At 33.3% G+C, this 25,646-nt stretch overlaps 2 protein-coding genes across 4 annotated transcripts; one reads left to right on the top strand and one right to left on the bottom strand.

Moving 5' to 3' along the window:
* Positions 1 to 3,383: 3,383 nt before the first annotated feature.
* On the bottom strand, positions 3,384 to 25,437 carry LOC128171786 (D-beta-hydroxybutyrate dehydrogenase-like). Of its 3 annotated transcripts, none has more exons than XM_052837576.1 (9): positions 25,338 to 25,437; positions 10,250 to 10,413; positions 9,940 to 10,052; positions 9,634 to 9,756; positions 9,159 to 9,262; positions 6,969 to 7,041; positions 6,336 to 6,397; positions 4,645 to 4,695; positions 3,384 to 3,696 (listed from the first exon to the last, which is right to left on the bottom strand). In XM_052837576.1, exons 2-9 carry the CDS (start codon positions 10,405 to 10,407, stop codon positions 3,604 to 3,606), a joined length of 777 nt encoding a protein of 258 aa, XP_052693536.1. In that variant the 5' UTR covers positions 10,408 to 10,413; positions 25,338 to 25,437; the 3' UTR covers positions 3,384 to 3,603. The 3 variants fall into 3 exon arrangements, with proteins under 3 accessions (XP_052693536.1, XP_052693537.1, XP_052693538.1); XM_052837577.1 differs by having other exon boundaries at positions 10,250 to 10,418; positions 25,338 to 25,409; XM_052837578.1 differs by lacking the exon at positions 25,338 to 25,437 and adding an exon at positions 12,580 to 12,601.
* On the top strand, positions 19,254 to 21,925 carry LOC128174070 (uncharacterized). Its single transcript, XM_052839706.1, has 2 exons — positions 19,254 to 19,500; positions 20,994 to 21,925. The coding sequence occupies exons 1-2, from the start codon at positions 19,254 to 19,256 to the stop codon at positions 21,923 to 21,925; spliced, it is 1,179 nt and encodes a 392-aa protein (XP_052695666.1).
* Positions 25,438 to 25,646: the final 209 nt, after the last annotated feature.

Here is a 25,646-nt window from a genome sequence, read left to right as displayed (position 1 = left end):
AGACATACATGCAATATGAGATGTTTTTTTGTTTTTTGATCTGCAGTGCCAAAGACAATAACGCACTTGCATATAATGGTTGATTTTATTGACTAATTGCTTGTCTTTGCTTGGCAATGCATTTCAATTTCTGTGAGGAGGGGTTAGAAGGTTTTGGTAATGTCCTAAACAACAGCAAGTAATAATGATAAACAACTATTAAATTATAATTTCAATTTCTCTGTGTAGTTGCATAAAGATGCCCTTATAGATAAATTATGACTAGTTTTACTTTTTTCACAAGGTATATTTACGTATTATTCTAATGCTGACCATTATGATCCGTATAAATTTGTTATTTAAAGTTCCAATAAATAAAACGAAAAAAAAAAGAAGAGAAAACGGAAGTTTTTAACGCAGATCCAATTGTACGATTAATTTAACAAAGCAATTATTACTCATTGAGTTCGACTTGCGTTACTTTTTTATCCACTGCGTGCTTTAAAGTTATAGACTTTTTTCAAATGTTTTGTATTCATAAACTAATTAAAAGTGTCCTGGTGCATCTATAAACCTATATAGACACAAATATACTTATCATGTTTGTTCTTTAAAACATTTCCAGATCTTTAATTTGATTGTTAATTTAAACACTGAATTTAGAACGTCGAATCTTGATTCTCGTTTTTCGAATCTAGTATTTCAAATCTCGAATCTCAAATGAGCCCTCTGAGCTTTCGTAGAAATCAATATCTTAAACACCGAATTGCTTGAAAGAAGAATCACTTAAAATCTACGTACAGATGGACAGAACATTTGGTGAGGTAGAAGTAGTCTTTGTAAGCATCATACAAATACAATGTACTCTTTCGAGTGTTCACACCCACGTTTCTGGATACTATACACAGATTCAAACTTTTTCTCTTGCAACTTTTAATTGTTTTTGGTTGTACCGTCTCCGGAATAATTTTAAATTTTGTCCGGATTTGTGTTTTTCTTTCATAATATAGAAACATTGTACACACGTTTTGCGTTAATTTTAGCATGTGCTTCCGAGCACGATTCCTACATTTCATGTCTCTTTGATAGCAAGATTTATCGTAGTGGAGTTTGTCCATGCACAGCGTAATTGTTAATCATGATATTTTCTTAATTATAAGTTTGTAATTATAGTTTATTTACTAGTCCAAATATATAACACCACGCAACTATTTAAATAGTAAGAGAAAATTCGGAATGAACTTATCGCGGTACATAATTGTACAATTCATACATTTTTTCCTATCTTTTAACATAACTACTAAGTATTCAAAATATATTGATACATTTCATATAATAATGGATCTTTGATACATCTGTTAACTTTATTACTTCTGTATTTTCCTACATATGTTTTTGTGTGGCAAATGTTTATTGTGAAATTGTGTTTTGATATTACGTGCATACTGTTTACATCCTGATAAGTCATTAAAGTAAGAAAGTTATATATTATACTTTATGGGTATATCCTGTTCCAATTGTTCATTTTGAAGAGAATGTCTGTTTAAAATTAGAAAGTATGGTCACCAATAACTGTCTCAATTCTGTATGATTATTTTTAGAGTATTGTTATTTGAGATTTAATGGTAATAGTGTGTTTTGTTATTTTCAGTTTTCTTGTCATTTGGGCACAACCTTGATAAAGTAAATCATCTTTACTTTGATGCCTTTGGGGTTTTACTAGCGGTATAAACAATCTCCGGATTAAAGACTGCATATTGGTAATTGTCACATTTAATGTCCAAACTGTTTGCCATAGTTTTTACCTGTATATATATATTTTAATCAACATCAGGTGTCCATAGATTTAATTTGAGTACCTAAAACTCACTCAACTGGTTAGGCATTTTAAATACCCGTGCGGGTGTAGTAAGTTTGGGCGTAGCAGGCACCTGAGAAGCACATGATCTCCTGTAATAGAGTTTGTTCTACAAAATATTTACATCTGAGCATATTCTTACCATGTTCTTCCCACTTCTGAGGTAAGAGAGTTTTATTTCAAAGTTTTTTTACTGTTAATTTCAGTTGCAATCACAGCCAAGTTCCTTTTTTGTGTTTTTGTTCATTTGTTCCATAGAGTTGTTTTAAACTTACCATATTGTTTAAGTACATAAAAACTGGTAATGTTTATAAAGTATACAAAGTAACTGTAAAGTAACAATGTTCCGTATACATTGTAAAAAGTGTGTATCATGATAGTAATTGCGTGAATTCAGCGTATAAGTAAACATGCTATTTGTATAATGTATATAGTATGTGTAAAGTACAAGTGTAAAAATATATAAGTAAAACATGAGTAAAAGTTGGCATGTATAATATAATTACATGTAAAATATATGTGTAAAGTAATGTATATGTATGTGGAAAAACGTGCATAGAATATAACCCCAATGTATGGTATATACAGTTATGAAATGTATACTATTTTTAGAACCCATTATTGCAGTATTCAGTATTCAAGGAACTCAGCCTTTAGAAAAATGGAACCACCATAAACAGTCAACTTCAATTATTCAACAGTCAAGATTCACCAACTTTGGCCTGTCTTACACAGATACACGGACGGATGGTTTTTTGAGCCCGCCGAGGCCGCCATTACGGACCAGCCAATAAGTGACATACAAAATCTATATTTCTTTGTAAAACTTAAATTACAAGATAAACAAATGAATTGAACATTAAAATGTAGTTAATTATTCAACTAGTTATTCTTTCTGACAACCAGCACGGCCAATCTGTGACAGTTATGTAGACTTCGGGCTTGGGATTATTAATACTTGAACATGAGTTTTGTTCTCATCTAGAGTTTTGAGGACATAGAATCCACTCCTTTTTTATATTAAACGTCAATTGATTTACAGATGTAAATCGTTGTAGTGAGACTTTCAAAATATTGCGAATTAATTCAAAATTGAATTTTAATGACAAAAATATGCAATAATTAAGGGTTTGTGTACTTTTGGTCACTTTTTAGTTTCCTTTCTCACATTTTAGTAGACTGTTGGGAACAGGCATATTTGGGGGGTTTTCTTAAGTTAGTCCGAATAGTATCGTATTCGTTGTCCGATGTCTTGTGTGATAACCTTTCCTTTAAATGACCGTGGAAGGATTATTTTTCAAACGTATGCTGAACGCAGATTTAATTTAAGTTTTTTAAAGTAATTTGTTTTAAACAGAGTTAAATCCTAAAGATGAATTAATGTTATCATTATCATGTTCACATTGTTTTACCGTTGCATCCCAGTTGACAAAGTTTGAAAGAAAACAAAAAGTGTTGGCAATCAAAAATATCTATCTTTCGATGATCTGTGTAAATGTTTTACAAATGTGAGCAATATTTGAACAACAAACAAAAAACTATGTCCTGTCGTCTATGATAAAGTTTATTAGTATTCGTTAATCGAATGTGTGAACACCATTGCAAACACTTCATATGTATTTAATAACACTATATAACTGTGGGAGTTATATTCATTGATTTGGAATTGAAGATTGTACGGGTTTTAATTAAAAGTACACGAAATGGTGATTGTATGTATATATCATTTCTACATTACACAGGTGTCGCTTTCAGCCGTATTGTCTTTAGGCGATGGTTATTCCGCCATCTATGGGAATAGCTGTCCCAGTCATATTCTGACCTGCTGGGGAACAAAGGAACACCACTAAGTCAGCTATCTAAATAGGAAAAAATACCGATCTTTCAGCAATGCAACTTCAATGTTGGTGTGTTATCAACAATATTCTTTTGAAGTTTGATTTGACACTCCCTACAATATTGAACATAATAATGAATATAGAAAGTCAAAACCTAATTCTTCTTAAAAAGTAAGGTATTTCCGCCTAATAACGTGGTTTATGGTTTAAGATTCAGACGATTTCCCTTCGACTAAATCTTAAAGTTGTAAGTGATTTTATTGAAATTAAAAAACAACCCCCCCCCCCCCCTTCAATATGAACTAACGACATTAAGCAAGTTTCAACATCTACAGGTTATTAAAAGAAAAGAATATAAAACATAAGAAAAACTGTTAATGGTTCTAACAACAGGAAGGTGAGAAATAAGAATAAGGTGGGTGATACATTGTTAAAGAGCAATGTTTGTGGGGATTTTTGTTGTTTTTGTTGTTTTGTTAATCATGAATTAAATTGATTAATTGATTGATTGTTTCTTTTGTTCTATTAATCATTTTTTTTCTCTCAATATTGAAATGGTTTAAAATTGGGAAAGCCCTTAAGGTCATCAAAATGCAATAGCTATATAGTGATATAGTGTCCTCAGTGAAAGAAAACGGGTTTTTAAACATCGTTTAAGATTTCCCATCCTAATGTCAAGTAAATAAAAAAAGGTTGACATGTTACCAATCAGACCCGTCTTTAGCGTTAAAGATTTATATTTAAACCACAAACTAAACTTTTTGTGTATAAAACAATTCGAAACTTTTAATTTAAAATAAATATGCGTTTCTATATTTTTTAGACACAGATTTTTATCAAAAGAAGAAAAAAGTGGTTTTTAAATGGCAATGACAACATTCTTAAAAGATTATTTTTTAATGTGTCTTTTATTTTGTTCTTGTGATTAAGAAAACCTCGTGATTGTTAGTGCACAAGTACTATATTTACCTGTTCAGGTGTAGTAAACTGTTTTGTTGGGTGTGACTGTCTAGTCGCCTCCTTTGAAAACACAAAAAATAATTAACTTTAAAAAAAAAAAAACTCTAATTAAGCAAAGAGGAAACTTTTATAATTACAGTTAGCATTGTAATTATTAATTGTATGGGCGAAGTCAAGATAATGAGCATTCAATAATTTAATTTTACAGAACATAATTTCATTACTGTTGTGCATAAATGGAATTGTACATTTACGTCTTGCAAAATGTTTGCTGTCATTTATCTGCATTATAAATTTAGCGAAGATGATTATCTAACTATCAGTTTTGTAAAATTAAAAAGATTGTCTCAGGGAAAAACATGCAAAATCTTTTTATTTTAAATAGTTCAGAAAGGTTCATAGACTTTTTCATTTGGCTTTGTATATAAAAGATCGATGATGTTTCAAGGTTTAAAACACATTTAAACATTTCGTCCATTGTTTTTATTCTTAGTGACAACAATATTTTTAAACATATAATTGCAAATTAAGGGACGCTGGTACATGTAATAAAAAAAATGCAGGGCTATCTTTCATCATTACAAAAAGATTGTTGCATTATAACTTAATTATATCTTTTGCATCTATGTTAAAGATGATTAATATTAATTTTTTACATTGATTGTATTTTTTTTAAATTTATAATCTAGCAAATGATTCTAGAGTGTCTTTTTGGTGCTAGAACCATTATGACGTCATAATCAATTTAATCAATCTTTTCCTGTATTTTATGGCTTTAAAGGAATTATGTGAAAAATAAAGAATATTTTGACATTCTATATTTAATCACGGGAAAACTAATCCCTGTACCTATACTCAATTTGACATCTTTTTAGAGAGAAGGTCAAGAGCTTGTTTGATGCTATTTTTGGAGAGACTGTAGGCATTCCAGATATATTTCATTAGTCAAAAATGGACAAAACTCTGAGATTCCTTACTTTTACCCTTCATATTAAGTAGAAAATGGTTGTTTAAAACATTATTTTCCATAGTGTTTACCAACATTTTGATTTTTTCATTGTGTTTTCCATAAATTTTAGCCCCGGTACACCCTATGAAACAAAGATATTGTTATGAAGCATCATTAAAAGAATTTATATCTTGAATTTCCTAAACCTGTAGACACCTTTCATTTACTAGATCTTGACCTTAAGCTTTATAGCCCACCAAACATATACAATATGGGGCACAATTTCAATTTTATGACTTTTTTGATCTTAGTCTAAAGGAAGATCAGTTGTATTGACTACATGTTTAATAAGTATTTACATGTTCTTTAAAAAACAAAACAAAACAAAAAAAAAAATTAAGAATTTGAATTCATTTCAGATGTGTCATTTATTCCCCCCCCCCCCCCCAAAAAAAAAAATAATAAAACAGTGTAATTACAGTTTTCATTTGGAGTCCGTAGTGCTTCTTATGGTAACAGACCCATGCACTTATACCTTTATCATATGAGAAAAGTTACTTTGTATGAATTATATACATATATACCACGTAGAGCTTACAAAAGCTTCTGGACCATTTTCATGTTTTTCTCTCAGACACGCTCTTCATATCGATTATTTGAGATCGTATGATACAACAATAAACCCGCAATATTCGTGTTCCCATAGACCTATATGTAAAACATTTTGATGCAAGTTACTCTAAAAATGTACCTTTGTTTCCTCGTAGCTCTTTCCCGTAGCTGTCTGTTGGTGTTCCATAAAAGATGTTATAACTACAGGTGCAATAAAATTCATAATGTATTAGAAACCAGAACTTGAAATATATGTGGTATTGTATGCCTACATATGTATTTTAAGAAACTTGCTTAAAGGTAGATTAAAAATCAAAATGTGATACATTGTACAATGTATGTCTAATGTATCAAATACGTTCACTAATAAACGGTGTTTTAAAGGATAAACACCCCATCCGACCAAAACACGGAACATATACTGACATACTGAAAAAATAAAGCATGTTTGTAACATGCTTGTGTTCGTTTTTCAAATGCAAAAGTTGATTTGTGATGTGATTTCTATTTTAAATGAATGATTTGAAAGGTATATATATTATCATTTAAAAAAATGAACAAAAAATCAACACAAGACCAGGTCTAATATATCAAATTGTATGGGCACATTGTATTACATGTACTGTTATAGAAAGTAGAATCATGAAGGCTGAATTGTAGCTATCGACAGACATTTGATATATCAAAGAATGAAGTTACCTTACTATGATTACAAAAAAGAAACTGACTTTTGATCACGATTAACAAACAGTTAATGACGTAATGCATTTACATGGTGTGTCCACAACCGTAGGACAGATGGCGTTACATGTCACGCCTTTATCTGCACACTCTACAGCAACTGCCTGTAAACATAAAAGAATAGTGTGAAATTATAATCATTCGTAGTGGCTTAATTTTCGTGGTATTCGTGGGTATCCCTCTCCCACGAATTTACATCCTCAATGAAAACAAATTTAGAAAGAGTTATCATCGTTACTGAAACTAAAGAACGACGCATCTACGAAATACATCCCCACAAATAGGCAGAAAAAACCCACGATCAACGAACATTGACCCCCAAGAATTTAAATGAATCCACAATGTGCGATCAGTGCATATATTTATTATTTTTTCTTTGTCAAAAGTGAAAAAGCAATGGAAAACATATATATGGCAATACATAACGGATAACTATTAATGGGTTCCTATTTTTGATTGACTAAGAACGTACTAATGCATAGCAGATATATTTGCATGCCACCATTTTTTGCTAAATCAGGCCAGACTGATCCTCTGTGTTAAGATTATATTAATCTGAACTATTGATGCGTTTTATATAAACAGTTTTAAAGATGTTGAAATCTGTTCTATTAACAGTTTAATATTGGTCAAAGTCTAATATTGCCGTTGGTTTCATATAGACGTGATGGGAAAATGCGCTTATACATTTGTCTTTATGATAAATCCATAGCAAGTATTAGAACAACACGATAAGGATGTGTATACATAAGGTCCTTTTTAAACTTAAAGTACATCAAGTCATAGATGTTGAAACCATAAACCATAATTAAAGTATTCTCTTGGAGAGTAATTACATTTTCCTTTACCAAAAGAATAACTGAAAACTTCAATGATATAAAATAAGCATTTTTTGGTAAAACATTTTTGAATAATCTTTTAATTTTCTATCAACAATTTAACTAAGATTTATGTTCGCTAGTCCGAATGTTTTCGAATTTTTTTTCTCTCTTCCTTAAACATATTCTTCATTGGCAATGATAACCGAAATTTTCCACGAACAATGCTATAGTCTGTCCCAAGATATTTATGCTGCATATTTGAATGATTTATAATAAAAATACACATACCTGTGACAGAAGTGCAACTGAAATTGATGAAAGTGAAAATTCCCAAGATAACTTCGCTCACATTATCATCATATCATAATAAATATCTTGGGACAAACTATAAGTAGATTTGATATCTCCAATATATTTTTCGGGGTAAACTAATTAACGATTTATATACACTTGTGAAAAATGATTCAAAAAACAATTCTACTCTCCCAAACTTATGAATTCCTAACATTTTAATATTAATTTTTCATTTGGTTTTTTGGGAGTTGATTTTAATCAACTATCCTATGCAGTTACTCTGGCAAACCGAAAGTGAAACAGTGTTTGGACCTAAGCACAAAACATCACCGCTGACAAGACGTAGTTCTTGAAAATAATAGAAAAATTCGATGTAATGTATGCTGGAGCATTGTTTATCAAGGAAACTTATCTATAAACACTTTGAAAATAGTCAGATTTTATATAATACGAAACAATTTAGATATTTTTGTAGTCTCATGTATTCCTACGCCAGAGTTTAGTGAGGTTAATACAGTTCAACCAAACGCTCGGCTGTCTCCGAAAATCTCCGACAAGAAGAGAGGCTTTCTTGCTTGTCTGAGATTAACGGAGACAGCCGAGCGTATAGTTGAACAAGGTTGTATAAAGAGTTCGATGTCAATAGTGCTTGGATCCATACAATTTTTAAAATTGTTTCGATTACTAATACATAGTTTGAAATATATCCTTAAATATTACACATGATTCGTATGGGGTTTCTCGAAATTTTTGCTGGAAAAGTTTTAGTAACTTATAATATGAAAAAGTGCGTAATTTAAATATAGACTAGACTCTAATTGCCATGCAAGATAAGTTGATTTTTAAATAAATGAAAATCGATAAAATCAACTCCCGTCAGTACTCCAGTACTTTGATTTTTCATGATTTCAAAAATCAGGCAAGAATTTTTCCCCTGGAGGTAAACAATTTTATTACATAGTCACTCTATTAAAGAAGCTGTTAGGAAATGTTTAAGAAACAGACTAGGGATTTTTCTACATCAAAAATTCCATTAAAAAAAAAACATAGTAAAACAGCACGTAAATGGGCTTTTAGAAAATGTTTATAAAAAAATGAAGTTTTACCCTCGTGAGTCCAATAAGACCAGTCTTAGAGGCAATATAACTTGATATACTTCCTGTTGCCTTTATTCCCAAACTTGAAGAAATGTTTATAATTCTTCCCCAACCTGAAATTAGAAAAAACAGCAAAAACGGAAAAAAAATATATTTATATTTTATAAAACAAAAACTGCCTCTTATTTTTGATAAATAGAAAAAAAAATCGTCTTTCTGGTACATTTATGCACAATGTATTAGAAGCCGAACACCAACAAGACGAATTTTGTTTCCATTGTTGCATATATTATCTGTTAAGTAGTTACTCTTACTTCTACCGTTGCACGGTCGGAACATAACCTGAGGCAATTGTTCGCTCATTTTTAATAATAGACCACTTTCATCCAATTTAAATGCAAGAGTAACGCAATTTGTCTCTAAATATAACACAGGTTGAAAACATAAATATAGAATACATATTATTTTTAATTTAATATTTTACCTTTTTCTTTCATTAAGCCAATAACCAGTTTTATCAATACGAATGGTGCAGTCAAATTGACGCCTATATCTTCATCCCAAACATCATCAGACAAATCTTCAACCCTGTTGATTGATAATCGACCTGTAGAAAGATAACTGAATGATTTGGTAAATTATTTTTGGCTGGCTGGGTTGATGAATCAAAGGATGAATGGATTATTACAAGGATAGTTTAATAAAAAGATGGACCGATAAAGAAATAAATGAGGTAGGGATGGATGGATGGATGGATGGGATGGATGTGTCAAAAAGATTGAATATATACCTGCTGCATTAACTAAAATGTCAACATCTCCAGACTTCAGATCTTGGAAAACCTTACGGATGTCTTCTTTGTTTAAAAGGTCGCATTGGAAGTATTTAAGATCTCGTTTACTTCTGTGGAAAAAATGGGAAAATATAACCCAAAAAAATGTTTTAAATTGCTTATAGAGTGTAATGATATGTTGGCATTCCGTCTTATAATCATTCTCTTATGATTAGGAATACAAAATCTTAACTTTTAAAGCAGAAAACCAAAACTTAATCAGTTTAATTCGTCTATGTTTAAATATTTCAAAATAAATTTGCTTTACTCTGCTTTTATTTCATCGATGGACATCCGTACAATATCATGTTTCACTTTGTCCACCCCAATGACGTCACATCCGGCGTTCGCTAAAGATTTAGCAATCACCGATCCAATGGCGCCAGCAAAGCCCGTCACAAGTGCTGTTCTGCCTTGAAGTTCCATTTCAACCTGGTCTTGCAAACGTTTTATTTTAAGGTGTAATATATTGATTAAGATCAGTTCAACTGTAGCTCAATGTAACAAAGTTTTGATTTAGTTGGGTTTTCTTTCTTCTCTTGTTTGTGTCTTGTTTGTGTAAATAATTCCATGAATTGTCATATTGATTTAAAAGATTAACCGAAATAACAGATTTAATTCGGAAGAGGTGCACCTAATTAATCATTTCCTACTTAACATGCATGTATATCAGAATCTTAAAATATTGACAAATTTAAATACAAACTATCTTCGACCGTAAATATGATTTGTTTATCCGTTATACAGTGCTAACAACGTTATTGTTGACAAGCCAATCGTGTTAAATAGTTCGTGTAATGTTGGTGATCGTTCGTTTAACGTGCGGGATCGTGCGTGTATCAGAAAAAAAGTGGTTTGTTGTTTTTTTTTACTGTGAATGACTGTGCGGGGGTTTTTTTTTCGTTTTGTAGTTTTTTATTTAAACAATGCAACAATGTGAATTTAAAACTTTTTTTTATAGAACATTGAAAATTGGTAATCTTTATGTATCTTGTCCGTGCTGATTGTTTTAAGCTATTCTCTCTTTCGTCGTTAAATACATTTTAAGATAAGTATTTCAACAACTCAGTCAATCCTTTGTTTGGTCGAGTTAGTTTTGCATACTTTTGTAATCAGCCTAAATCAAGCACTTATTGCATCTATGGCATCTTGACACATAATTTTAAAAATATTTTCAAGAGAGACACATTGAATGTAAGCGGTAAAGCTTACCCATCCCCCGTTAAAAACAAAACAACTATCCCCCAGTTTCCTTTTAAAATGAGAATACGATACGCATTCTCCTCTGGTACATTGTACATTGTATAAACATTTGAAAGAAAAATCAACTTATTTAGACGCTTTAAAATTTAGAATAAATAGAATAAAATCAATTATGTACCGTAAATTGTGAAAATATGGGATGTGAAAACTCGAAATTCTTTTGAACAAGGTAACAAATTGACCTATATCTCGCATAAATAAATCAAACATAAGGGAATCGGATTACATAAACAATAACTCGGATGTACAATTTTTTGTAGTTTATGCATGTTCTTTATTTCTTTATTTTTTTTTAAGTCATGATAAGGCTATGTTCGTTATGGAGGCAAAAGAATAATTTGTGTTTGAATCCTATATAATATTGTTTACGTGTACAAATATAACAGCGGATGGCTACTGTATATATGCCGCTTTAAAAAAAAACAAAACTAAACAAAAAAAAACACTAGCATATTGTAATATAAATTAAAGCAATACGTTTCCTTATTTCTAATCTTAAAAAGTATTTTTGATTTTGCGTGTTTAATGGTGCAGAATTGTTTGTTTGCGTGATTTATCGTTATTGTTCGTGTATCGTTAACATTCAGTAAGTTAGTCATCGCCCGTGTATCGTGCGTGAGCGTTTCTGTGTCGTGCGTGATCGTTCGTGTATCGTGCGTGTCGTTCGTGTATCATAATTGTGCGTGTCGTTCGTCAACAATAACGTTGCTACCAGTGTACTGGAAAAAGGGTTTTATTGTCACAAATAAACTTTTTTTTTAATTATGCACATTCAAAAACTGAATAAATGCTATTCAGTCGTCATGATAGTTTCGATATGACTCAAATGTAACTGAATCTATAAATCTGACATCCATTCGCCTTTCCAGATTAAAGCAAAAAGTAAAATTTAGTTGTTGACTGAGTGGTATAGGTATTTAAAAAAATCCCTCTTTTGATAGATATTTGGTGTTTCCATCCTGATGGGGAAAGGTTGATTAGAATGTAAGATTCGTTATAATCTCATTGTCCCTCTTCTTTGGCCTAGATAGCATCACAAATCAAATTTCTTTACTATTTGTTTTTGTTCTTCGAAACGTTAGAATCGCTGGGTCTGAAATGTGCTTGTACAATAGAAGTACTTGCAAACTTTATTTGTGGTAAACCCCGGGCCCTTTTTAATATTGAACGTCTAAAAATAGGCCAGTCTGAACAATAATTTATCAACTACAGTATCGATTAAGTGTCTTCATAATATGCAATTTTTTGAGGTGTTAAAAACTTTACCTACAAGCAATAAGATAATGGATAAAGTTTGAGCTAATTTAGCGACTGAAAAATCAAAAATTACAGTACCGTCAACGCGGATCCCGTATTTTCCGTGCACCCCCGATGTCCAAATTGCAACGCGGTTTAAACACCTGTCTCAGGTAAAAATTGCGTGCCGCCGCGGTTCAATAACCCATAATGACAACACCCCCGCGGTTTGAACGATCGGTGTTAAAAAGTATCGAAAAGGAACACGAGTTATCGCCCTCGATTAAAAAAAATATGTAACATGCATTAAACATAAATGTAAGTTAACAAATGCATAAAGATAATCATGATCCCTTTATAGAAAATCACATATTTTGAAGGTAAATATTTATTTTTGATATTTGCTGTTTATTTGGTAATACTGGGGTAATATTTCAATGCTGTTATCTGTACAATCCAAATTGAAATGAGCCATGCCCGCAAGTGGTTGAAAAATCATGCTTTACTAACTTACTGATATATCGATATACGATTAGATTAAATTTTAAAATCTAACCCGATTATGTAAAATTAATAAGACGTATTTACTCAAATTAAATATTTTACTTTATAAATATTCAGGTATGTATACTTTTTTTTCAATAGCATATATTATCTTTTATCCTATCAAACCGTTTAAAATTCATTCAAATTTTAAAAGTGGCTTAATCGCTCATATTACGGAAAATCACGTCCTTATAATTGCTGTAACAAGCGCCACTGTTTTGATAAAAAATTCATAATTTGTTCGGAAAATTGATTTTAACCAGCTCTGTAGACCGACTAGTTGTAGCCTTATAAAAACACATGCTCACAATTAAATGTTCAAGGGAAAATCAGTTCTCCTAATCAAAACACAAAGGAAAAAGGTACTCATAATTAAAATTGTATGATTCTTCACATCGCACGGGTTTTATTCAGTTTTAAACTAAGTGTTGCCCTGAAAAGATATATACAGGTATATTCTGTGATATTCATAAAACAATGACTAGGCGTTCTGGTGTGCGTGAAGATAGACATTTTCTTGTGCGGTATTTGTGCGATGACAATTTTCAAGTGCGGAGTCGTGTATACTTCCGATGTGAGAGTGTCGTTGGTGAGGAGTATGATGTCAGTGGGGCCGGGCCAAAGAAGTTGACAGAGCAGTTGTCCTTGATTCCGGGTCTGACCGGGAACTTCGAGTGAAGATGAGAGAGATGGAGACCAGGACTAAACCCTCATTCCCAACACCTCCCGCAAGCCCGTTACAACACCGAAATCATAATTAAGTAGTTGATCTAATGTGCTAAGCGCTTAAGGATATTACGCAAGATCATGTAATTGTTAGGTCTACCCACGGGTCATCCCCACCTCGTATTCTCGCATTCAGTCAAATGTGATACCTTTACAATATGTAAATATACCTGTCTATAGTCTGTATTCAAAAAATGTTAAGCAGTAAAATAAAAAAGATAGTTGAAAACTTTAAATAATTACAAAAAGAAAGATAGTAGTTTACGTTTATAGAAAAATTGATTTATTGAAATAATATTGAATCAAAAATAAATAATGTTCACAAGATAAGTAGTTTCTACCGAATTGCTGGTTAATTATTAAACAGACTATAGATATGTACATATTGTCTTCTTTTCTCCAGCTATTCAGATAACATTTAAAAAAACTCCGGAATGCGTGTATTCCATTTGTAATGTGGGTATGTGCGAGATAATAGCATCTATATGCATGTTATATAGATGCCTTTATCTTATGAGGAAATTGCGGTGTTCTTTTTGTTCGGGCTCGATATTGAATCGGGCTCGGTAGACAAATCCTTTTCAAAATCAACCAGGTCACATACCACTATTTTTACCCCACGCAAGTAGTTCCATTCTAAAAATGTATGTATTATTTCAAAAATTCCTAGGGGTACTAAATGGTCGAATTTGGTTCATTTTATGGCATGGATGGAAAGAAGAAGGTTTGAAAAAAAATACAGGCATGAAAAAATTTAGAAAAATTATCTTTACAGGCGCAATAGAAAGGGTGTAAAGAGGCGAATGTTTACACAGATTCCAAAGTGAAAGTGAATTTTTCATGGTAGGGGTTATTTTAGGGGCCATATCTCAGTCCCCTCTCGATTGATTTTCCTGTAGTTTGGATATATTGTTGGACTAGTGTCATTCTATAGGTATGCTGTATTTGAACTCATTTGAGCCGGTGGAATTTTTTATATGATTTATTTTTGTATAAAGGAATAAGAGGGAAAAATAATTGTGGTCTGTGTCCTATCAGGTCAAAGGTCAAAATCCACGTTTATCAACTTAAGTATAATTTTTCGTTATTTTTCAAACAATTAGGATGAATAATGACATTTTGTGGGGTTCTTTTTCAATTTTGGCAGATAATATGAAAAAAAAACGGTAAAAATTGTGTGAAATGGATTTGAACGGGGTGTGAACAGCATGGTGTCATCAATGAGTCAAACAGGGGACGTAAGTACTTGCAAAATGTCTAAAAACACTTTCTAATGTTAACTTTACTTATCACTCAAATCATAAAAGAATTGGTCGATTTGTCATTAAGTTATAAAGCCTTAAATATACCCTCTCTCTCTCTCTCTCTCTCTCTCTCTTTCTCTCTCTCTCTCATATTAATCATATTACATGTAAAAGTATATATATATTTCCTTTAATATTATTTTAATTAAATTATAAGGAGGAAAGTAGGGCTTATGTTACTTTATGATTCCTATGAATGATGACATATTTCACTGCCTAGCAGATTGCATGACAGGACATACAAGCTGGTAAAGGGGCAACTGCCCCCCCCCCCCCCCCAGTTAACACCATTTTGACAGAGAAATAATGAAGAAAACAACAAATGGTAAGTTTATTTTATTCATTTATTCATATTTTTCTTACAATTTAACACTTGAAATCTGATGGTGAGTAGGCATCACAACATGTTCCCCAGTACTTTAGAATATGTAAACCTTCATGTATAGATATTTATATGAGACATATACATTTTACTGGTTAGAAATAGTCATTTCAGCATCTAAATTATCAAACTTTTATTTAAATTACTGCTTTAAAGTCTTATTATGTCAGTTTTTCCCCTCTTTGTGTCCTAGAAATGTAACTACCAACAAATGTAGCATGTGTATGAGTTTGGTTGCTGGCATTGAACAGTGATTGCCCAAGATATATGAGGTCTGCTAGAAGCTTTACTATTTGTAATACTGTAGTAATATCTTTTTGGCACTCTCATCATTAATTTGAGTCTTGGTCATCATTGTTCATGGTAACATACCAGACATTTTCACCTCTAAATGCACAATGTATGTAGAAACCCATGACTTTGAATGGTGAATCCTCGCTACAAAAGGTATGATCTCCTCAAGATTAATCACACCAGATAATGCTGAAAGAAGGTGATGGACTTGTAATTTCTAAAATAGTTTCTCGTTAATGTTTGTAAAAAATCCCTGCTTTGGATTTTAATGTGTAGAGTTATCTCCCTTTGTTTTAAGAGTACAGTTTTCATGAACCAAGGCTCCTTATGAATTAGGGTACATTTAAGTAATTTAGTCAGTGTATATGTAATGAATGGACAAATAGAATTCATTCTAAAGTCTTCTAAATTGTTAGTTTTGTTTCAAAAGGCATGTTATGCCTATCCATATCAGCCCTGTGTACTCTGAGTTAATCTACTTTGGTCAGCAAGTGCCATTTCCTGAAAATGTGTGAATGGTTCTATGTGATTATCTGCTTAATGTAAACGGATTAGCCACTGTATATTTATCAAAATACCTGATTTCTCTAGCAAACTAAATGCAGAATTTTTTAAACATTTTTTCAAGCTCATAGCATGTGATTAAATGTTTCATTTTTGGCATTTTCTGAAAAATTTAGCCATATTTGGGGTATTTTTTTCAAAAATTTCCAAAAAATAGTTCCAGGTGTAAAAGAATTAAATCATCATTAGCATCATCATGTAGACATGTTAGGTTAATGAATGTAATAGATTAATGAAACTTTTGACAAGTAATTAATGTTAAATGTAGCTCTTGAAATTTGAATATTGTGTGTAACGTGCTAGAATTTGCATGTTATTTCAGCCTTCCTGGACCAGATTTCAAAGGCCTATAACTCTGATGCAGAATACACAATTCCCGCCAAATTTCACAGGGAGGTGTATTATGGGTATAAGTGTCTACCTACCAAGTTTCATCAAAATCAAAGAAGAATTGTGTAATTATTAGGTCACATACCACTATTTTTACCCCGTGCTCATTGACCAGGCAAGTAGTTCCATTCTAAAAATGTATGTATTATTTCAAAAATTCCTAGGGGTACTAAATGGTCGAATTTGGTTCATTTTATGGCATGGATGGAAAGAAGAAGGTTTGAAAAAAAATACAGGCATGAAAAAATTTAGAAAAATTATCTTTACAGGCGCAATAGAAAGGGTGTAAAGAGGCGAATGTTTACACAGATTCCAAAGTGAAAGTGAATTTTTCATGGTAGGGGTTATTTTAGGGGCCATATCTCAGTCCCCTCTCGATTGATTTTCCTGTAGTTTGGATATATTGTTGGACTAGTGTCATTCTATAGGTATGCTGTATTTGAACTCATTTGAGCCGGTGGAATTTTTTATATGATTTATTTTTGTATAAAGGAATAAGAGGGAAAAATAATTGTGGTCTGTGTCCTATCATTAGGTCACATACCACTATTTTTACCCCGTGCTCATTGACCACGCAAGTAGTTCCATTCTAAAAATGTATGTATTATTTCAAAAATTCCTAGGGGTACTAAATGGTCGAATTTGGTTCATTTTATGGCATGGATGGAAAGAAGAAGGTTTGAAAAAAAATACAGGCATGAAAAAATTTAGAAAAATTATCTTTACAGGCGCAATAGAAAGGGTGTAAAGAGGCGAATGTTTACACAGATTCCATAATGAAAGTGAATTTTTCATGGTAGGGGTTATTTTAGGGGCCATATCTCAGTCCCCTCTCGATTGATTTTCCTGTAGTTTGGATATATTGTTGGACTAGTGTCATTCTATAGGTATGCTGTATTTGAACTCATTTGAGCCGGTGGAATTTTTTATATGATTTATTTTTGTATAAAGGAATAAGAGGGAAAAATAATTGTGGTCTGTGTCCACCAGGGCTGAAAGGTAGCAAAAAGTTTAGCTCGCTCAATTTTTCAAAAAATTAATATGTTTTACGGTGTGACCGTTGGGGCGAGCGCAGAAGGAACCACACATCTGTCATCATTGTTAAATGCAACCCGTGGACTTGCCCTAACCAAAAACTTTGGCTTTGTCTCGAAAACTTTTACCACTGCAAGGAACCCGAAATTATCAAACTTTTATTCCAATGGCCCCTTCCTCGTCTCATACACTTAACAAACTACCACTGAGCATCAATAAAATGTTAAACAGACTTACATTATATTAAAATATTTTGATAAACACAACGCCGGTTTTTTTTATGTAGATACAATTATGTTTTATCTTTTCTTTACCTTTAATAATGATCATTAAAATCAGTAAAAATAAATTTTGTTTGTTATTTCTCATTTTGTTCCTTGTTGTAACCCGTGTTTTAATTATTTTCCTCAGTGACATTAATTTTGTTTTAAATCTTTTTAATTTTTGTACGCTATATAAGCGTTGTAGACATGTGCCCTCACCCCTTTCTTAGTGTGTGATATCCAATATTATTTGACCACATATGCAACTATATAACAAATACATATACCGGTAGATATTTTAACAGTTTATTTCTTTTCATTTATCTATTCATTACAAAATGACGTGGCTGCACGTAGATCTAATAATGATTAGACTTTTCTTTCTTAATACTTTTTTGTCACCTACTTAACGTATGCATATATGATCGGATCAATATGACAATAAATTTAGCATGGAACTTGCATGTGTATTTACTAAGCAAAAAAAAATAATCAAAACAAAACTAATCAGCCAAAGAGTCACCGTTAACGCTGATACTGAGTACTGAGTACTTCCTACATGATCCAGTACATATGCTTGATCCACCTCTAAATGTATCGCGGGAAATTAAAACGCGAGATCTTTGTGACGTCATAGTTAACATTCTTTTGCGCTCGACAGTTTTCGTAAATTGTCGGACAAACTCGAAGAAGGAAATGACGTCATATGTCAGCAAAAGTTCAGTTTTTTTACGTAAGCTTATGTGTTGTTTACTGTAATGTTTTTAGAAGGATTTTTTTTTATTGTTAAATGAAAATGATGTATGCGATGTAGAGGTAAGAATTTTCCGTAGAAACACTTTCTGTTCCACCATGTTGCTATGCACCGCAAAGGATCACTGGGATAGTAGAACGTTTTCACGTGGCCTCATAAAATTTTCTTTGAACAATGTGCAGATTTCAACTCGAATTTCCTCCGTTCGTACACGTTGTCTATGGAGCTCGCTACGCGAGCGGCGCTTCGCGCCGCCTCGCTGCGCTCGCTATTACAATCTTTTTAACTTAAGTTTTAATATTGTCAAAATAAATCACATCGGGTATTTTGAAAAAGAATTTAAGCATTGATGTTAATGTTTAACGGTAATTTGCTTCGGATTTTAATGGATTGAATTGTAGACAATTTATTTTTAATAAAACCCCCCTTTTGCTAAATTCTTGAAATTAAGTACATTAAATCATGCGATGAAAACACTTGAACCATTTTCTTTAAATTGCTTTCATGCATTCGATATGCCACGAGGAAAACCAAAAGGGAACAAGGACAAAGGAGCCACGTGCTCCGGCGCCGGCGGAGGTCCGTCAAGCCTGGACTCGAGGACGAGAAAGAGAAGAGCGGAGAGTCAACTAGATTTCCAACAGCCTACCCTCAGTGCCATACAGGTCACACAAGTGCCTCCGACTGCTGTCGATGAGCACCAGCAGGCAGGGACTAGCACAGGGTTTGAAAACCTGACAACTAGTGCAAGCACATGGCAAGGTACGCCTGAAATGCCCCAATTGTTAGCAAGCACTATGTACCAAATAGCAATTAATGTTTCTCAAAATATTAAGGCCAAAATTATTAGTTCCGCATATGTAGACCTTGCTTTGCTGTTGAGTAATACAATGTAATACCTACAGAAAAGTCTATCTATATCAATGAAAAGGGGGAACTGATGACGAGAGAAACAAGTAAACCCTCGGTCAAAATTGACAGTATTGAAAAGTGGACAGATGCGTTCATTATATATAGCAGTATTTATTCATCAGCCCACATTGATTCAGTTCAAGGTATATTCAAATATTTGCATGATGTTAGATTGGGGGCAGTAAGAGTAGGGGGTCTGGGGTTTAAAAGCTACGATGAACAATTCCGCCTAAGGCGTAGCATGGATCCCTCAATTCCATGGGGAAAGGTAGACAGCAAACTTTGGCTTATTTACATGTCTCCATCTAGCTCATTGCAAATTGCTTCCACTGTTTCCCAGCAGTCTACCAACACATGTTTTGATTACAATTACAAGGGAAATTGTATTCGTCCAGTTTGTGTTTATCACCATTCATGCATCAGGTGCCACGGTAACCACCCAGTATCCCAATGCCCGCTTGCACTATCCTACCCTCAGTCTCAAACTCGGGTCAACAACATAAGGTTTAACAACCAGGCAATTCCTAAGTTAGTTAACCATCAAGCATTTGCCCCCATTCGTTTTCGTCCCCGAACACCACAGCCTCGGGTCCCCAGGGGCAACACCCCAAGGCATAACTGGCCCACCACTACCTATCATAACGCATATTCCACCAGAACTATGGGATATGGGAAAAACCCCAATTAAAATCAACAGTTTGATTACTTGTCTTGATGATGCCTATCCTAGGAAAGAATCAGCACTGGAATTAAAACGGGGATTTACTGAAGGATTTCATTTACAGTACAATGGGCCTAGGATACATACCATGTCCAAAAATTTAAGGTCAGCCTCTGAACATTATGAACACTTAATGGATAAAGTAGGAAAAGAAATAAGTATGGGTAGAATCATGGGCCCTTTTCAAGAAAGGCCAATATCTAATCTCCATATTTCACCTGTAGGAGTAGTACCTAAAGCTGATGGGGGTGGCGTATGATTATGCACCTTTCCTATCCTAAATATGAAAGTATTAATTATTTTATTGACCCAGAAGTGTGTTCTGTGCATTATTCTTCATTCGACAATGTTGTGGACATGATATCTTCCCTAGGAAAAGGGGCATTACTGGGAAAGGTAGATGTGAAAAGTGCATTTAGGTTAATCCCTGTTCATCCAAGTGACTTCGAATTGTTAGGTTTTTCAATTGACTCCTTATATTATGTAGACAAGTGTTTGCCAATGGGGTGTTCAATAAGCTGTAAGATATGGGAAACATTTGCTAATTTTTTGCAATGGCTTACTCAAAAACGCTCAGGGTTAGAAACATTAGATCACTATTTGGATGACTTTATATTTGCAGGAAAGATGGGGACTTACAACTGTGAAAAACTTATGTCAGAATTTGATAATATTTGTACAGAGCTTAATATTCCATTAGCAGAGGACAAAACTTTGGGTCCTGTTTCTGTGCTTACATATTTAGGGTTAGAAATTGACACAGTCAATATGCTCATAAAAATTCCTAAACCAAAAGTAGAAATTTTGAAACAGTATGTGCAGGAATTTTTGTCCAGGAAATCAGTTTTATTGAAAGAATTGGAATCATTAGTAGGAATGTTCAATTTTTTTGGCAAAGCAATCAGGTCAAGTAGGGCATTTAATCGCAGATTCTATGATGCAATGAGTGGGGCCTCTGAGGCTCATCATCATATTAGGTTATTGTCAGAGTTGAAGGATGATTTACACATGTGGGCTATATTTTTGGAGAAATTTAATGGCATTTCATATTTTCCATCCAGAGAATGGATCAGCTCGGATGTTTTAGAATTGTTTACAGATAGTACAGGTAATGCAGAGCTTGGATGTGGTGCATATTTTCAAGGGAGATGGGCATTCTTTGAATGGGCACCAAAATGGCATTCATCTGACATAATTAGGGATATGACATTCCTGGAACTAGTTCCCTTGGTTTTAGCTATTAGGTTATGGGGTCAGGATTTGGAATGCAAAAAAGATTTGTTTTTCATAGACAATAGTGCATTAGTAAGCATTGTTAACAAACAAACTTCCAAGTCTAAGAGGGTAATGAAGTTAGTGAGGGAACTTGTTCTTATGCTTATGCAGTACAATTGTATTTTCAAAGCTAAACATATAGAAAGTAGCAATAATTGTATCGCTGATTCTATTTCACGCAATCAATGGGGAAAATTCAGACAGTTAGCACCAGAGGCAAAGGAGCAGGCAGAGCCAATTCCACAAGATTTTCTGCAGATGATTTACAGTTTCAAGTAGATAAGTTATTTCAGGCTTCATTGTCAAAGAACACAAAACTTGCTTATGATACAGGTTTAACAGCATTTCAAAAAATTTAGATTGGAGCACAAGTTTCAAAATGTATGGCCACCATCACTAGAACACATTGTACAGTTTATTGCATATTTATCTCTTAAAGAGTTTTCTTCAGCTACAGCTAGGTTATATGTGTCAGCAATTGGTTTTGAATGCAAGTCTAGGGACCTAGATGATGTTACAAGAAATTGTCTGGTTGTTAAGATGTTAGAGGGAATGAACAGATTATCAGTGAAGAAGGACACAAGACTCCCAATTACCCATTCTATTCTGTGCAAAATTGTTCAAGTGTTACCTTCAGTTTGTACTAATTTGTACGAGTCTCATCTTTTTCAAGCTGCATATATGTTAGCATTTTTTGGTCTTTTAAGAGTTGGGGAATTAGCAATTTCCAAAGGCAGTAGTCCAGCTACTATCATTAATGTATCGGACATCAATTTTTCCCTTGATAAGTCCAACATGTTTTTAACCATCAGGCAATCAAAGAACGACCAATACGGCAGAGGGGTAACTATTTGCATTGAAAAATCTTCCAGTTTTCATTGTCCAATAAGGTATATGTTAGCTTTTTTGTCCATTAGGCCTCGAATTAACGGTCCAGTACTCTGTCATTCTGATGGTAGCCCACTCACTAGATTTCAGTTCTCAGCAGTGTTAAATAAAGCCACTAATGCTCTAGGACTGCATAGCCATCGATACAAATCACATTCTTTTAGGATAGGGGCTGCCACTGCTGCATATCAGCAAGGTTGCCATTCAGATTCTATTAGAGAGGCAGGCAGATGGAAATCACAAATCTATAAATCCTACATTCATTGCCCTATTAAACAAGTTTGCTGTTAAACTTTCTGCTTTCAGATTCTGCAGTATGGTGTGTGGGGTCTTCCATTATTAAACATGCCTTTCTAGCAGCCATGCTTAGAACAGGAGGGATTAACTTGGGGTTGGAAAGATTGGGAATAAAAATATGGTGGCAAGGGTATACTGGATTAAAGTTCACTGACCTAAAGAAAAAGGTTATGTATCTTACTAGGTTAGAGGAAGCCCCTGACTTTCTTGTTATTCATTGTGGGGGGAATGATTTAGGTGACCCTGACTGGCCCCTCGCTAAATTAATAGAACACATGTCCGAAAGCATAACCAGCCTAGCTGATCTCCTACCAAAGACTAAGTTAGTTTGGTCTCAAATATTGCCACGCAAGTCTTATAGATATTCTTCAGACCTTGAAGCTATGGAGAGGAATCGTAAACGCTTCAATAGGGCAACAGCATGTCAAATACAGGACTTAGGGGGGGGGGGGGGGGCATATATTAAGCACCCAGATATTATTAGGAACATCAACCAGTTTTTGGGCAATGACAATGTGCATCTCAATCCTTTGGGTAACAAAAAATTCTTGAGTGACATTCAGGGGGGCCTTGAATATTTCCGAAAAGGGCTTGGGACAGTATTTCCAGACGAACGCCAATAAAAGTTACTTCACATACAAACAATGCAACTTAAAACTAAAATAGGTTATCCCTAAACATTAAAATCATAAATTTAATAAATGGGTTTTTGGTCGTGGGTCAGTTGAATTGGGCTCCCCTTGTGGGGTGACCTTAAACCTTCAGTTGAAGGTCATGTGGCATGTGCGCCCGTCCATTCAACTGATGTGACAAGTTTGTGAAATGATTAACAAATATATTGTTCGCGGTTAACCCGGAACAATCAAATGCTATTGATTTATGCTGCTGCTCATTTTGTGCTTGTTGCTGCTGCTGCTACCATATTGCATTTTAACTATAAACATTCAAATGTTCAAACTACAATTGCTGCTGATATTGAACTTATATTATAAACATTCAAATGTTCAAACTATAGCTGTTTGCGGTCAACCCGAAATAGCAAAAAATATTTGTGCTGCTCATGTTGTTGTACTTGCTGCTTTGTTGTTGGGTCTGCCCTGCTTGGCGACCCATGCTGCTTTTATTGCCACGACCAAAAACGCCAAACAATAAAAATCTAATTACACCATTACTTGTGTTTTGTAATTTCTTCTATATAGATAATACGATATCTCTAACGATATTTCAAAAAATTGCTTAATTTACCTTACTTAATAAAACTAAAATATATTATATTTAAATTTATAAAGTACTGGTTTATCGGGATCAAAGAGAATTAAAAGAAAATAGTTTCGTTCTGTTAATTTTCATTCTCTCGATTACTTCATATTGAAGGTTTAATGGGTTTTTTTGCGGAGAGGAACATCATAAAACACGTTTAACAATTTAAGAACAAAGTAAAATGAAACAATAATTGTTGTTACTACTAGTAAAATTGTTTGATACGGGTAGAATTCCTTGTGGTCACTCGTTTCACGGATGACCCACCGGTCTATACATGTACCTGTGTATTCTGTGCGTTCAAGCGTAGAGTGGATTTCCTGTCAGTGCGATCGTTTCACATCTTTGTGTAAAACAATTGGGACTAAAGTTAAATACAGTCTACTTTGACAGTCATAAAAACTTCAAGATGGGGGGGGGGGGGGGGCTATGAAAAACGTTATTAGCAACTGTTACAACATATTTTAGCACCTTTATTTATAATCGACACACATAAAATGATAATATCATGTAGTATTTTCAGAGTAAAGAAAAATTTTCATTTTATGTCGTTGATCGTAAGGTAAACGTTGACCGTGAAGCATGTGCTTGTCACGGACTATAGTATAACATTTACTGTCTTGAGCATCGAGAGACCAAGCCGTAAGACGTGCTACTTCTTGATATGGATTTAAAAATATTAAGAGTCGGAAATGTTTAAAAAATAAGTATTTTCTTTTTTTAGTTTTTATCTTATCCTACATGTAGATTATATTAAGAAAATGATTAAAATAAAATGTCTTCGAAATAATACCTTTATCCACCGTTACATGAAAATTGTTACGGGTGCATATAATTGTTTAATTAAAATTTCTTAAAAATTAATAGAGAGTTTTGAAAACGTGCATTTAATACATAATCATTTAATGTGAAATGAAGCAATTCATTAGACATTACCAGTAAATAATGATTCTTAATATAAGGTGGCCGTCTTATTGTCTAATAGCGTAAGGTAAAAATCTCCGATCACCCTGTTAAACGGTAGGTCACACCGCCGCGGTTTAAACATGGCTGCAGCGATGACCGGGATGATTAAACCGCGGGGGGAGCGTGATTAAAAACGGGATCCGCGTTGACGGTACTGTATCTTGACAAGTCAACATTATCACGTAACGATACAACAGAATCTAAAGTAGAGTGTGGCTGAGATTTGACTTAAAGATAATAGCAATACATTGAAAAGCAAAGGTAAATGTAACTGGCTTACCTGGGGATTAAGAAACGAATGTGTTTAACTAGTAAATGTGCTATGTGTCACTGAACCCATACAGCCTTGACCGAATTGAAAAGAACGAGACCATAAATGCATGCTCTGATTCCGAAGTTAAACATTATCGCTATACGTGTTAAATAACTTGTATACTGTATCCTGTTTATTACAAATAGAAGGCGCATTTCAAGGGGCATGGTCACAATTTTGGTCAAATATTATTTTTTCGATTTTAATGTTTATAATGGTTCAGTAAGGCATTTTTAATTGGCAACCAAAATTTGAGTGTCATTTGTTGAGATATAA

The sequence above is a fragment of the Crassostrea angulata genome, chromosome 2 (genome assembly GCF_025612915.1).
Source record: "Crassostrea angulata isolate pt1a10 chromosome 2, ASM2561291v2, whole genome shotgun sequence".
NCBI classification, from domain to species: domain Eukaryota; kingdom Metazoa; phylum Mollusca; class Bivalvia; order Ostreida; family Ostreidae; genus Magallana; species Magallana angulata.
The sequence above is the reverse complement of the archived record's forward strand: the minus strand, read 5'-3'. Positions and strand labels throughout refer to the sequence as shown.

Coding starts and splice junctions, on each gene's coding strand:
- LOC128171786 (XM_052837576.1), bottom strand. CDS start 10,407: ATGGAACTTCAAGGCAGAACAGCACTTGTGACGGGCTTTGCTGGCGCC. Junction 10,053..10,249: donor ATCGATGAAATAAAAGCAGA/GTAAAGCAAATT, acceptor TTTTTTCCACAG/AAGTAAACGAGATCTTAAAT. Junction 6,398..6,968: donor TACGGTTGTGGACACACCAT/GTAAATGCATTA, acceptor TTGCACCTGTAG/TTATAACATCTTTTATGGAA.
- LOC128174070 (XM_052839706.1), top strand. CDS start 19,254: ATGCCACGAGGAAAACCAAAAGGGAACAAGGACAAAGGAGCCACGTGC. Junction 19,501..20,993: donor TAGTGCAAGCACATGGCAAG/GTACGCCTGAAA, acceptor TTATATTTGCAG/GAAAGATGGGGACTTACAAC.